A 14126-nucleotide genomic window follows, 5' to 3' on the forward strand; every position below is an offset into this window, starting at 1 on the left:
AGACCCACAGGAACTGAGCTGAGTGTAAATATGTTGCCTGCCTCTGTGTGCATATGCTACTTAATGGAGCATAAAAGGACAAGAATGGAATCATTTTTCAGATGCTGCTGGTAATAATAATAAATAATAATAATAATAAATGCAGGGGCATGTGCCAAATGTCTGAGATCTCAAGGAGAGGAACTGACTGCAAGCAGAAGAGGAGCCAGGTAGGTGCTCAAACTGAGATGCAAAAGTCAGTGAAGTAAAACCACCATTAAATCAAACACTTTGTATCCTTGTCAGGTTCACTCAGGATTTAAGACCTCACTTTCAGAGTGTTTTTTTTTTTTTTCTTTCTGAGATGCACATTCTTTGACAACTACTCCCCATATGGGATTTATGGTCTCAACTCTTTGTGGTAACTTGGGATTGGTTTTTTTTTCCCTGCTGGCCACAAGCACATCACTCAAACCCTCCTGAACAGCACCAGTCATTGCTGGAATTCTGGCAAAAATCATTTTTCTATATCACAGCTGCACAATGTAAAGTTCATATCACCTGAACTTCACCTCCACAGGCCATATTTGCAACTGATTTTTTGCTACTCTCCTTATGGTGCATGATTTGGGGTGAGCCAAGCACTGCAAAGAGCCAAGCACAGCTGTGCTGAGCTCAGTCTGAAAACTTCCACAGTCCTGGGTCCCAGTTCATGCATCCTTTATGTGGAAAAATCCAAAACAGCACTAAAGGACAGCTCAGAGAGAAGCAGTGCATGTATGAAGGAAGAAGCACTCCCCACCAGGGTGAAGAAAATACTGAGTGGAGAGAGCAAGAACTGACACATCACTGCTAAAATTGTGATGATTTCACCCAAAAAAGCAAACAGACCTGTGAGAGTAAAGAGAAACCCAGAGAACTCACCCATCATTTTCATCCCACAGGATGCAGGTCTGGTTGGTGGTTCCCTGCCAGGAGACAAGAAAGGGGAAATAGAAACAAATCAGTGTCATGCTGTTTGTGGAGTGTCTGCAGTGGAATGAAGAATGTGGGGCCTGTAAATCTCCTTCCACTGCCCTAAGGATGGGGTGTCTGGGATACACCAGAGGAACTGTCATGGACCTCAAACCCTTTGAGTGGTTTTTGCCACCCTGGGATTGAAAAGGCAGAATAAATCCTGCCTTGGTTTGCTCTGCATCATGAGCACTGCAGAGGGATTTGACTCTGCCTCTCTCCTGACTCAACCCACAGATATTCTTCCTTATCCCTCCTCTCTCACAGAATCCTTTTGCTGCTCCCTTCTGGAAAGTGGATCAAATACACTTTTTGTGGGACAAAAGCACAGCCCTGCAGGAGGGGGTCAGGTGTGTTTAAAGCCCCCTGGAAGAGCTTTGCCTCTGACTCCAGCTGTCTGAGACAGCTTTGGAAAATCCCTCCAGGAGAGTCCAAAGACACAACAGATCTTAATATTCATGTTGTAGAGCCTCAGGAGGGCATCTAATCTCCACAAGGATGGACCTTGGGGTATGTAAATGTCCATCCCATAAATCTGCTTAGGGTTGAGTGGAGGAACCTGGAGGGAATTTTTGCCTGCCTTGGAAAGCATTGAGGACTACAGTAATATTCCAGAATTAATGGGAACAACGTTTTCCCCTGCCTTTCCCTCCTCAAGGAAGACCATTGTTATATCAAGTTATTTTAATGAGTGCACAATTATTCCTGTGTGATGATGCCCACAATGAAATGGTGTGAACTGGGGACAAGCATGGCCATGTTCCCTGTGCCAGCAGTGTCACCCTCCTGCTGCTCTAGAAATAAAGTTTGTTTTATTTTTTTTTTTTTTTGAGAAGATTGAAGGGTCCTGCACCAGCAAAAAGATGTCAGGAGCCCATCAAAACCACCTCATCCCTGCAGCAACACATTCCTGCCCTGCAGAAGCAAACACAGCCATGGGATGAGGCAGGTTCCCAGGAACCACTTACATTGTACAGGTGGGAGAATTCGATTTCCAGAGGGGTGAGGAGAGACCGAGGGAATGGCTTCACAGTCACAGAGATGACTTTGGAGTTCAGAACAGTGCTGTTCCTGGGGAGGAGAGGGGAAAAGAGGAAAAGAGAGCTTTTAGAGGGATTTTTGTGGAGCAGGGAATCCCATGGCAACCATCACTGGTGGTGCAAGGTTTAGAGTACACAGTGCAAAAGGGGTTGACCCCATTATTTTAAAATAATCCCAAAGATATTTGCTGCTGATGGACCCCATCCTCTGCCCTCTGGGCTCCCCTCACAGCCAATCCACATGTGTGCCTCCAAAATCAAACCATTTAATGAACCTTATCTACTGGCCTTAGAGTCTGTATCTATCCCAGAAATAAAATATTCCTGGGCTCATTTTCTGTCCCTGCCATGAGGAAACAGATCTCATTTGGACTAGAGTGAGCCTTGTAGATCCCTTCCAACTCAGAATATTCCATGATTTCATCTGTTTTCCACAAAAAAAAAAATCTTGTTTTGCCTCTCCAAGGCTGGCTTAGCCTGCACTGCAGGGAGGCTGAGGCATGGTTGCTTATCCGTGGGGCAGCACACGATCCTGGCTGGAGGCACTGGTGTGTATCTTCATTCACTGAGGACCAAAAGCAAATGGAAACAGGCCAAACCTTTCATGTAGATACCTAAATGTCTGTGCCCAGACAAATATTGTAATAGATCTGGCAGCCCTGGGAGATTTGGCTCTTGGGAGGGGCAACATGTGAGGAGGTACCTCCCCTTCCTGGACAGCCAAATTCTTTGTAGGCACTTCTCTGGATGCTGAACATGTAAAAATACAGATTTTCCTCATTTTTATGCAGTTTATTGGTGTTTAAATAAGCAAAAGGTCCCCACAAGTAGCAGCTGGAAGTGCTGCCATGAAGGAATTGGTAGTGGACGTGGTAGATCCAGATCAGGCTGCTCTCAGCCCCTTGACATCCATGCACAAAGGAAATCCTTCCTTGTCCAAATCTTCACCAAATCTGCAGGTACTGCAAAAATCTCTCACTTTTCTCTCTGAATTTTATCTTTCTTTTTTAAAAAATAATTAGGTTGGAGAGATTTGTACTTAACAGCAGCTAAAAAATATGATTTAAAGAAAAAAAAAAAGAGGAAAAAAAATATTTGGAAATGTCCATGAATGTGTAAGTGGATGCTCAAAAAGCTACTGTTCCACCAACACTAGAGGGAACAACAACATTGATTTAACAGGGAAAGAAAAAAATAAAAAATATATCTTTTCTTTTAAAAGAAAGGAAAAACTAAACGAGAAGAAGAAGAAAAAAAATAATGAAGCGACAAAGCCCAACTATCACCCTGCAGAGGAAAAGTGAAGGAGTAAATCAATGGGAGCAGGCAGCTGTAAGAAGCTAAAAATGGGATCTGCTGAAAGGTAACCACCAGTGCATGTCTTCATTAGAGGCTGTGTCTGCAAGGGTCAGCCCTCGGGTCAGTGCTGCTGAATATTTGCATGAGCAGCAGGGATGACACCAAAACCTCCTTGTGGAGGCTGAGGAGCAGGTGAGAATCGATGTAGCCAACACAGACAGAAAGAGAATTTGATTTTTCAGCATGGCAAGTTGTTGGGACACAGAAGTCACTGGTGTGCAGGCCGTGAAGGGTGATCAGTGGCCAAGAAGCGGCAGCTGAACCAGAAGTTGAAGGAGGCTTATAAAGAAATGGAGATCAATTTTTTACATGGGTAAATAATGATAGCACAAGGGGGAATGGTTTTAAACTACAAGAGGAGAGGTTTGGATTAAATGTTGGGAAGAAATTCTTTGCTCAGAGGGTGGTGAGGCCCTGGCACAGATTCCCAGAGAAGCTGTGGCTGCTCCATCCCTGGAAGTGTCCAAGGCAAGGTTGGATGGGGCTTGGAGCAGCCTGGGATAGTGGAAGGTGTCCCTGCCTATGGCAAGGGGTTGGAATGGGATAATCTTGAAAATCCCTTCCACTGAGATGAAGCAAAGAACTTCTGTCTGTACCCTCCTTGTCTGGATTCCACTGTGCCGTTGGGTTCAATTTCACTTTGAGAGGGGGAAACAGCAAAGGGAGTTAAAACAGAGACACAAAATCAATCCAGGTGCAGGAAAACAAACGAAGTTTCTCAGCTGGAAGGCTTGTCTGATAGTTCCTGGCACGTGGGGCGCTTTTCAGTCACCCACCCGAAGGCCAAGTGCCTGGAAGTGAGAACCAGACAAATTCAGCCTTAAAAAGAGAGGCAGGCTCCTGGCAGAGAAGGTAATTAAGCAGTTGAGCAGCTTGTCGGGGGCGGAGGAGGACTCAGTGTCACGGGGAATCTTTCAGGAGGAAGATGAGTCGCTTTTCCTACAAGCACGTTGCAGCCCAGCTTCTGGGAAGGAAACAAACACGGGGAGATCAGCTTGAGCAGGAATTCAGAGGAGCTCAGAGGGCTCCTGAGTGGCCACCAAGGGTGTGCAAAGGGCTGTGAGCACAGTGCTGGCTACACACGGAGAACCAGGCTGGTGGCTCTCCTTTGTCCGTGTCCTCTGCAGCAGAGTCCAGCTGGGACCAAGCGCCTCTCTCACCTCCCCGGCTTGGAAAATCAGGTTTTGTGTGCAGCCCATCTCAATTGTCACAGCTGCCAAGATCTGCTGGGCTCTCTGGATCCAAGGGGACAGAGTAATGTGTGACTCAGAGATGGAATTGCTGCTTGGGGGGAGGTAAATTGGGACAATTAGGAACAGCTCAGCTGGTGCTGTTTGTTGAGTTAAATCTACTTTTGTTTTTCTTTTTTTTTTTCCTTCTTGGAAGAATTGCTCTGCATTGAATCAGAGTGGTCCAATCTAGGGTCTGTATTTCTTATGTGTACTCAGGAATAGCTGCTCTCCTCAGTGGTCAGAAATATTTTTTACCCACAGACAGCTATGCGGTTACTTAACAACATTCTCCTTTTTAATACTGTGTCCATTTGCACAGTGCTGAAGTAAGAGGTGTTTTACTGCTGTTGCTGCTTTCATTTATCTTTTTTTCTTTTCCTTTGACTCTCCACAGGTGATTCAAGACTCGAGATTTTTTTAAAGAGGGACTGTCCTTTAATTAAGGAACATCTTAAATCAGCTCTCCCCTGGGAACGCTGTTCGGAGGCTGTGGCTGCCGCAGCTGCTGGTTATCAGAGCTCATTCCCTGCTTGGCCAGAGGAAGCTGAAATACCACTGGATCATTTGAGCCAATGATGTTTATTGCCCTTCTGATCTAATTCCCACTGCTGTAATGGAAGATATTACAGAATACAGTTGGCTGACTTGCTAATTCCTCTCTGCACTCACTTGGAGCTCTTTTGCCATTGCCAGTGCTAAATCTGGAGGTATTTAAATGATTATCGGTGAGGAGAGATGCCCTGGTGTTTATGGTAAATGGGCTCAGGCTAATCAGTGCAGAACAGATTTAGAAGGTGCCTTAGGACGCTTAATTTACTGCCTCAGTACCAGTCATTGGGGAGAAAAAAAAAAAAGAGCGAGAGGAAAAGGAAGAGGAACGAAGAAAAGGGAAAGGAGCGCTGAACACAAAAGCTTTGGTGCCTGAGGCAGACATGTGCAGCCAGGCGTGCTCTGCTCCCCTCTCTCCTCCCCTGCCTGATTTCTCTGAGCTGCTGTGCCGTGCTGCTCTCCAGGGCTCAGTGTGGCTGGCACCTCCCCGGCAGCTCGGGAAGATCGGGGCAGCTGAGCATCCCCCATCTGTCAGGGCTGCCAAAATCCCCCATGACCAGGAGGGCAGGGTGAGGTTTCACTCCTGGAGGGTGAAGGGTGGCAAGGAAGAGGGAAACAGCAGCACTGAGCTTCCTCCCCTCGTGTCTAGGGTGCTGCATGTGGATGTGGAAAACATTCCTGGTCCTCCAGCACAAAAATGAGCCTGGCCCCACCTGAACACAGTGTCAAAATATTCACACTGCATCTGTCTCGTTGTAGCCAGTGATCTCTGCTTTTCCCTGGAGGACCAGTGCTCTGCAGCAGAGGGCTCATCCTGGTGATTCCCCAGCTGCTCCCCATGCCCAGGCAGCCCCTCTTACCTCTGCAGGGAGAGGATGTTGCCCACGTTCCGGTAGAGCACGGTCCCAACCACGAAGACAGAGGAGTCGTCTGACACTGCAGGACACCAGAGGAGAGGCAAGAAGACAACAGCACTGAGACAATCAGGGTGGCAGCTGTCCCCATGGGACACCCCAGGGCAGGATTTGGCCTCTGGAGGAGCATGGCCAGTGGTGGAGGGCTCTCTGTTGGTCAGTGCCAACATCACTGCAGCAGCCTGCTGTCACTGCAGGGAGGGCTCAGCGCCTTTGGGGTGACCCAGCATCCCAGATTTCTGCCTTTACCAAGGCTCACCCCTTCCAAATGGTGCTCCCCCATTCAGAAACCCCCAAATTCTTCTGACAGCACCATAGCAGACAAATCTGCAGGGGGGAAAGGTCTCTTGCAAGCCACCTGGAGGCCTTTGGAGCCGTCCACAGCTATCAGGCCATCAGAGAGCAGAGCTGAGCTGGGGCTGACAAGGCCAGAGGGAAGGGGAGAGGTCCCACTGCGCCTGCTCTGACCCCAAAACTCATGCGCTGCCTCTGGGAGCTGCAGCAGATCCAGATGAGCCTCTGAATCATCTGTATGACCTCTGGGCACATCAAGTGACCTCCTCCTTCTCCTCTTATTTATCCTCCTCCTCCACTACCTCACGGTGCCCCAGCTGCAAAAACCCAGAACTTCCTCTAATAAACCATGAGCAGCAGAGACAGCCCTGGGGCTGGATTTTCAGGGGGAGGAAAAGCAAGTGGCTGTGTGGAAAGCAATGCTGAAGAAGCCTGGGAAAGCACCAGGTGGGGCTCCTCTGATACCTTGTACTGAGGCTGAGCCGAGTCTGTCTGCTCCATCACTGGAGGCACAGCTCCATCACAGGCACAGCTCTGCACGTCCATCTTTCTCATCATCAAATTGGGATATCTGGTGAGCACATAACTGGGAGGGACTGACAGACAGGCTTGCAGAGCAACTTTGTCACCCAACTGCATAAATCACTGTTGGCCCATCGAAATCAACTGTTCTAAGTCAGCTCCCAGCAGTGAGGGGGTTTGGATTTGGTCTCATGAAGCTGCCTGTCTCCATCACTTTGCTCAGGATAGCTACTCCTGTTCCCAGAGAAAAGTGAGATCAAAACTAATAGAGGTGGATTTCTGCTGGAATCACTGAGTAACCCCTCCAAAGCTACACCACCAGCATGAGATACTGAATAAAACAGAGGCAGAAGAGCCCTGGGTGGCACTTAGGAAACCATGGAGAGGTGAGCACTGATTGGGAATTGTTTCCTCAGGGTGGATGTCATGTTTTGTTTGCTCAGTCACTACAGCTCAGGGGGCCTGGGGCAGCTCTGTGTGAGGATGCTTCCAACAGAAATCTAGAAAACAGCTCCATGGGGAGCTGGATACTTTTGGGACAGCCCTCAGCCTCAGAGCAGGATCATCTCGGTCTAGGTCTGGTGCAGCAATTTGTCCAACAGGTGAGTAAAGATTTCAAAAGGTGAAGCCACCACAGCTTCCACAAACAAACTGGGATAATGCTCCCAACGTGCTCCAGCTTCTCCCAAGGAGCTCACACTGTCTGCAAGGCACAACAAACCACAAGGAGTGCTTGACAAGGTCCTTGCTCTGCCAGTGACTCACTGTTTACCCTTGGGGGTGCCACTTAACTGTTCTTGGCCTCAGATTTTCCAAGCTGAAGTGGTGGCTGATGCCATCCCCAGCAGGGAGGCCCATGACAAAAGGTCCTGGTGTGACAACTCGAGGCCAAAGGTCTTTGGTAGCAACAACTCAATCTCCAGCCTCTGTCCCAAGGAAGGCGGACCCAGCAGCTCTCAAAGCCATGAGTGCCAAAAGCAAATCCCATCATCAATCAGCTCAATTTAGGGTCCTGCTTTTGAGAGCTCAGGGCTCAATCCTGACAAATGTCATCTTTGCCTAAAGATGAGCACCTTGAGTGTGCTGGTTCCTGGGACTCTCATCCATCAGACCATCCCAGAAACCTGCAGTTTGTTTGTTTGTTTGGGTTGTTTTTAATAAATAGTTTTGGGTTATCCTAGCATGCAATGAGAGATTTCCAGATCTGGCAGTGAGGCCGGCTTGGTTGAGGCACCACCTCCACACTGGGGCTCCTATCCATGCCCTGATGTGGAGCCTCAGTGATAAATGCATCTGAATTTCATTTCTGGGGGCAGAATATTTCACACAAGGGCCATGAACCCCCAGATCTATCAAAACCTGTCCAAGCAGCAGACTCAGCTGCTTGGCCTGACCTGTTGGCTCCCAGCTACATATCCTCAGATGGCTCCATCACCTCTGGATCCAGGCTTGGAGGGCACCTAAAGCATTGTTTGCCAATTTTTCCTGCTTCTTTAGGGAAAAATAAACATCCACACCCAGGCACTAAACCTGCCCCTAAACTTTTGTGAGAAGTTTAGTTCAAACTCTTAGCCAGGTCATATTTGAAAACCTTATTTGCACTCATCAATGCTTCGATGCCCAAACTTTTGTGGGCAAATCCAGCTGATCTGCAAGAGGATTTGAAGACGAAGCAAACAAAAGGAATCACTCTTAGAAAATGAAGGGAAAAAATTGTGTTGGCTGTGCTGCCTACCTGAGAGCCCTGAAGACAGGATGCTCTTGGAGACAGTGACCTTGTCCTCTGAGTTCTTGGCCCAGTCCACCATTCCCCTCCAGCCTTTCATGGGGAAGGTGATGTCAGTTGCTGCGTTTGCAGGCAGTTTGTGAATACCAAGGACTGGGGAGAAGCAAGAAATGAAACCAGTGAGTGAAACCAGCTTCAATAAGTTCCACGTGTGCTCAAGAAAACATGGAAGCATTAGTAGGAAATCAGAGAGATTGGATCTTGGGAGCCATAGGAGTGATGCTCTCTTGAGGAGATGTCTGTGCATGAAAGAAGATAAAAGCAGGGCTTGTGGTTTGCTGGAAGGGTTCTGCCTGCATTAAATCTGGCAGAGGAGAGTCTGCTCCAGCACCTTATCTCCAGGAGTGGCCAGCAGCAACTGATAAGAAGTGGGAGGAAGAACAAGACATCCCTTGGTTTTCCCTCCCAGAAATCAGCAGGACTTCCTCAGCTCCTGGCTGCATCCAGATCATCAACTTTAACAGCCACCAATGGACCTCTCTTTTGTGCACTTTCCTAATCCCATCATGAACCCATCTGTACTTTTTGGCTTGTGAACTTCCTCTGGCAACAAGTTCCACGCTGCGATTGTGCATACAGCATCAATCAAACACTGCCTGCTGTTTGCTCGCTGCCTCCATTGGCTGCTGGGCTGTTCTTGTGTTCAAAAAATAAAAGAAAGAGTCTGATTCTGCCCAGTTCGTCATCTGTTCTCCATTTGGTAGATATCTCTCAGATCTCTCTGTGGATCTCTCTTCTTCCTCATGAAATCCCAACTTCTTTGGAGAAAAGCCACCCCGTATTTATGCCCATCCATGTCTTCCCCCAAACCTTTTAATATCCCACCACCTGCTGCCTCCCCTCCTTCCTTCTCTCCCCACAGCCCAGGTTATCCATATTGCACAGTAATTAACAGCTTTTGGGGGTCTCTTCCCAAGGTGGGGAGTGCCAGTGAACTCACCCAGATTGTCCGTGACTTGGTAGGAATCCCGGAAATCTTTCATGCGGAAGCCGATGACATCAATGAAATCCTCCACGAGCCTGAACAGCTCCTTGGCATTTGGCCCTATCTGCAAAGAGAGGCAGAATTTGGAGTGGATCAGATCCTAATGAGAACAGCAGGAGCTTCTCTGCAGGCAAAGGTTTCTGCCCTCACTCGTGAACTGGGAGCATATGCTGGGTATAATGGGCTGTTATGGAGCTGTGGAGAAGGAGGGCTGGGAAATCCTAAGAGGAAGCCAAAAGGAAAAAAAAAAGAAAAAAAGAAAAAAGAAAAAAGAAAAAAAGAAAAAAGAAAAAAGAAAAAAAGAAAAAAGAAAAAAGAAAAAAAGAAAAAAGAAAAAAGAAAAAAAGAAAAAAGAAAAAAGAAAAAAAGAAAAAAGAAAAAAGAAAAAAAGAAAAAAGAAAAAAGAAAAAAAGAAAAAAGAAAAAAGAAAAAAAGAAAAAAGAAAAAAGAAAAAAAGAAAAAAGAAAAAAGAAAAAAAGAAAAAAGAAAAAAGAAAAAAAGAAAAAAGAAAAAAGAAAAAAAGAAAAAAGAAAAAAGAAAAAAAGAAAAAAGAAAAAAGAAAAAAAGAAAAAAGAAAAAAGAAAAAAAGAAAAAAGAAAAAAGAAAAAAAGAAAAAAGAAAAAAGAAAAAAAGAAAAAAGAAAAAAGAAAAAAAGAAAAAAGAAAAAAGAAAAAAAGAAAAAAGAAAAAAGAAAAAAAGAAAAAAGAAAAAAGAAAAAAAGAAAAAAGAAAAAAGAAAAAAAGAAAAAAGAAAAAAGAAAAAAAGAAAAAAGAAAAAAGAAAAAAAGAAAAAAGAAAAAAGAAAAAAAAAGAAAAAGAAAAAGAAAAGGAAAAAGATAAAGGAAGAAAAATTATATAGTGACAGAGATTGATAGAACTTAGGGTGGAGGGCAAGATTTTAAACAAAAGGAAATATTGGAGACCCTCTGGAGAAGAGAATAACCTACCCACTTCCTTTCATAAAATCATAGAAATGCAGAATGCTGTGGGTTGGAAGGGACTTTAAAGATCATCTCATTCCAGCTCCCTCTATTGAAAGCAATCACACCAAAGGACAATTGTGGTCTAACGTTGGATCCCAGGAAGCCTGATTTTCTTCTTTCCTGTTTCATTGTCAGGATCTCACTCTCTGAATCAAGTTCTTGGTCCTGGGCTGTCCTGGAGTTTCTCTGCCTCATTTCTTTCCTATCTTTTCCCCAATGATGGAGACATTGGCAGTGACTCTTCTTTGCCTGTACTTTGCCAACTTAAGACAGAGCTATGAAACAATAACCAGTTTTCCAGTGACAGATTCCAAAAACTATAATCCACTTGAAACAAGCTCTGCTGACTGCCTGCCTTCTCCTCAAAGCACATTTGCCCAGAGGGGCTTAGCAAATGCCACGAGAGGCTGAAGAAAAGCAGTTCAGCTCCTCTTCTTTTCCTTTTCCACCACTTTCATGGTGTTTTCAGTTCCTCACCATAATCCAGACATTCTGAGGTGGCTCAGTGAGCTGGAGGGACAGCTGGGGACAAGCAGGATGGGAAGGAGGCAGGAGGAAGGCTGGGCCATGGAGAGTGTGCGCAAGGAGCGCAGGGGTGGCCATGCATGCCTCTGTCTCTCTGTCTATCCAAGGAACCTTGGTAAGACTAAAACTGTCTCAGGATGAGACTTAAAAGTCCTGCCAGTACAGCAGGTGTGCACAGAAGGAGGAGAACTGAGTGAGGATGCTATTTTTAGCTGCACACTTTTATATTCCATTACAGATTGAAATCACAAGGTCAAACCAAATCCAGGCTGCGCTGGATGCTGCATTTTAGGTTTTATCATATAATGGTCGGCAAAGGCTCTTTAAAAATCATTGTAGCCCTTCTCTGAATACCTTTATGGGATGTTTTAGTTTTTATTTTCCTGGAACAATATCTTTCTGCCTAGGAGGCCACAGGGCATTGGAATGTGTGGCTGCAATGAAGTTGGGTTTATTTTTAATGAGCAAATTGGGAGCCAAAGGCTTTGTTTTAAAAGAATTGGTCAATGTCATGAAATACAAGATGTGATTTTGGTCCAGCAGCTTTAAGGGGGAAGCAGAGACTGCTAAAACCTCTGAAGGCATCCTGTTCACAGAGATTTTTGTGTCCTAAAGTCATGGTGCTGGGCTGTCAGCTCAATTCCCACTAAAATACAGACCAGGAAAACATTCTCCCCATGATATTCCCAATCCATGTGTAGGTCATGGTGACGCTGGGCTGTGCCTGCCTGGAGGTGCAGAGAGCAGATTGCACAAGGAAAGCCACTGGGAACCAAGTGCCACACAGAGCGAGCTGTTTTTAAGGGGATCAACAGGGTTTTCCTGTTGTCATGACAACTTGACAGTCTCCTCTGCTCAGTGCTGAAATACCTACATGCACCTGGAGTATTTGGGCAAAGAATCACAGATTCAGGGTATGGTTTAGTTTGGAAGGGGCCTCCAAGGTCATCTGGCCCAACCCACTTGCTCAAGCAGGACCACCTTGCCCAGGACCATGTCCAGATTCTCCATCCCACCCAGAGCCAGACCATGTCACCCTCATCCAAATTCAACAGGAAAGCAGAAGAAATCAGGGAGAGGAGAGGAGAGGAGAGGAGAGGAGAGGAGAGGAGAGGAGAGGAGGGGAGAGGAGGGGAGAGGAGGGGAGAGGAGGGGAGAGGAGAGGAGAAGGTTGCTCAGCTCCTGACAGAGTTGCTGTTGCATGATGCAAATGTTTTTGAGTCCCTGTCTCATGTTCTGGACATTCAACAATTGTCTTTTTAACAATTGCCAGCACTTGTTAAAAAGTTTTTTCCCAGAGGACTGTCCTGTTTGGTGGGAAGATAAATGGACTCTGGTGTTGCTTTGTGTGTTGGGTGATTTTTTTTCTTGATTATTTGCTGTTTCCGGATCTTTTGGAGGAATTTTGCAGCAGCAACAGCTCACAAAAGGAATGTTAAAGGGACACAGGAATAGGTGTGACACAATTCCATGATGGAGAGCTCAAATGGGGCACACAAATCAAGAGCCAGATAAGACACAGAAAGAAAAAACAACAACATCAACCCCTAATACTTGAGAATTCAGCTACAGAATTGTTCATAGAATCTTAGAATTGCCTGGGTTGGAAGGGACTTAACGTTCATCTAATTCCAAGCTCTTGCCATAGGCAAGGACACTTTCCACATCTTGCTCTAAGCCCCATCCAAGCTGGCTTTGAACACTTCCAGGAATGGGGAGCTCAGGACTGAGCAGGATCTCTAACCTTGACAGGAGAGAAATAAAACACAACTGAACCCAGAAGCTCAGAGAAATAAAGCAAAACATAACTGAACCCAGAAGCTCAGCCGAGCAGACCCCAGCTCTGAAAACCCCTCCAGTCCTGCATCTTTTCAGCTACAAACTCAAAGCTACATGATCCCACTTCTTTTTCTTTGCAAGAGGAGAGAGTGGAATTACAGAAAGACATCAGGATTTTCAACTCCCAGCTAAGTCTGACCCTTGAAACCCATGCCAAGTTCAGTTTACACCACCAGCATTTCACTGTTCTTCATGCAGAGAGTCTGGCTCAGAGCTGAGATCCTGTGGCTCCCTGAGTTACTCCTTTAATGTGACTCAGCCTGGAACTAAGCTCTTCTTAGGAGGTCATGTAGATGCTTGGAAATTCCCCTCTTCATGACTTAACCCTGTGCTGAAAGCCTCTTTATTCCCAGGGAAGATGCTGAAGGTTCATACCAGCTGAGCTTCCTCCCATTTTTCCCGGTTTTCCTCTGACAAAATGTTGCTGAGGATCTGGACGAAGTTCTGGAGAAGGGAGACAAGAGAGGACAGGAGAGGTTGTTATGCAAACATAGCCCAGGCTGGGAAGGTCACATGAGATTTAAAGATGCTCCAAAAGTGTTGTCATGATCCCATTCCCAAAAGGTTCCAGAGCATTTCACAGGTCCCCAAGGAGGTAAATGGCAAAACAAGTTTTAATAAGACTTTTTCCCCAACAATTTCACTTTAACTACTGTATCTTCTAAGGCATTTGATTGGGAATAGGTCTTGTATCCATTACTGATGATTTTTAAGGACAGATATGGTAAATATTTGTCAGAAACTGGTTAAAACCAGATGATCTTCCATTGCATAAATCCTTTCATATTTCATTTTTTCTATTATTTTTGTTGTTTCCAATATATGGAAACCTCAGGATTCCCTTTAGCTTGTGACCAGGCAGGAGATACAGAGATGAATCAAGAGGGAGCTGTCCATGGTAGGAACTTTACAGCACACCATGAGAAGGACGGAGACAGGAAATTTAAAACTATTGACTTTTTTTTCTCCAGTTTTACCACTGTCTGCAGATCCTGCAGGATCAGTTTAATGTTTCAAGTCATGAGGTGATGACCCATCCCAAGGGTGTATCTGGTAGCTGCTGGATATAAAGCCCTGGGATAAGAAACCACAATGATATTTCCCTA

General features: G+C 45.7%; 1 protein-coding gene across 1 annotated transcript in view; it reads right to left on the bottom strand.

Moving 5' to 3' along the window:
- Window positions 1-899: 899 nt before the first annotated feature.
- The window catches only part of ADGRB1 (adhesion G protein-coupled receptor B1), a 168134-nt gene continuing 154907 nt past the window's right edge, over window positions 900-14126 (bottom strand). Inside the window, exons 12-17 of the mRNA XM_031064160.1 lie at window positions 13396-13464; window positions 9630-9738; window positions 8639-8782; window positions 6034-6109; window positions 1962-2064; window positions 900-947 (exon numbers count right to left, since the gene is read on the bottom strand). Coding sequence (XP_030920020.1) covers window positions 900-947; window positions 1962-2064; window positions 6034-6109; window positions 8639-8782; window positions 9630-9738; window positions 13396-13464 — 549 coding nt within the window. The remainder of the gene's footprint in view (window positions 948-1961; window positions 2065-6033; window positions 6110-8638; window positions 8783-9629; window positions 9739-13395; window positions 13465-14126) is intronic.

The sequence above is a fragment of the Geospiza fortis genome, unplaced genomic scaffold (assembly GCF_000277835.1).
Source record: "Geospiza fortis unplaced genomic scaffold, GeoFor_1.0 scaffold600, whole genome shotgun sequence".
Taxonomy (NCBI): domain Eukaryota; kingdom Metazoa; phylum Chordata; class Aves; order Passeriformes; family Thraupidae; genus Geospiza; species Geospiza fortis.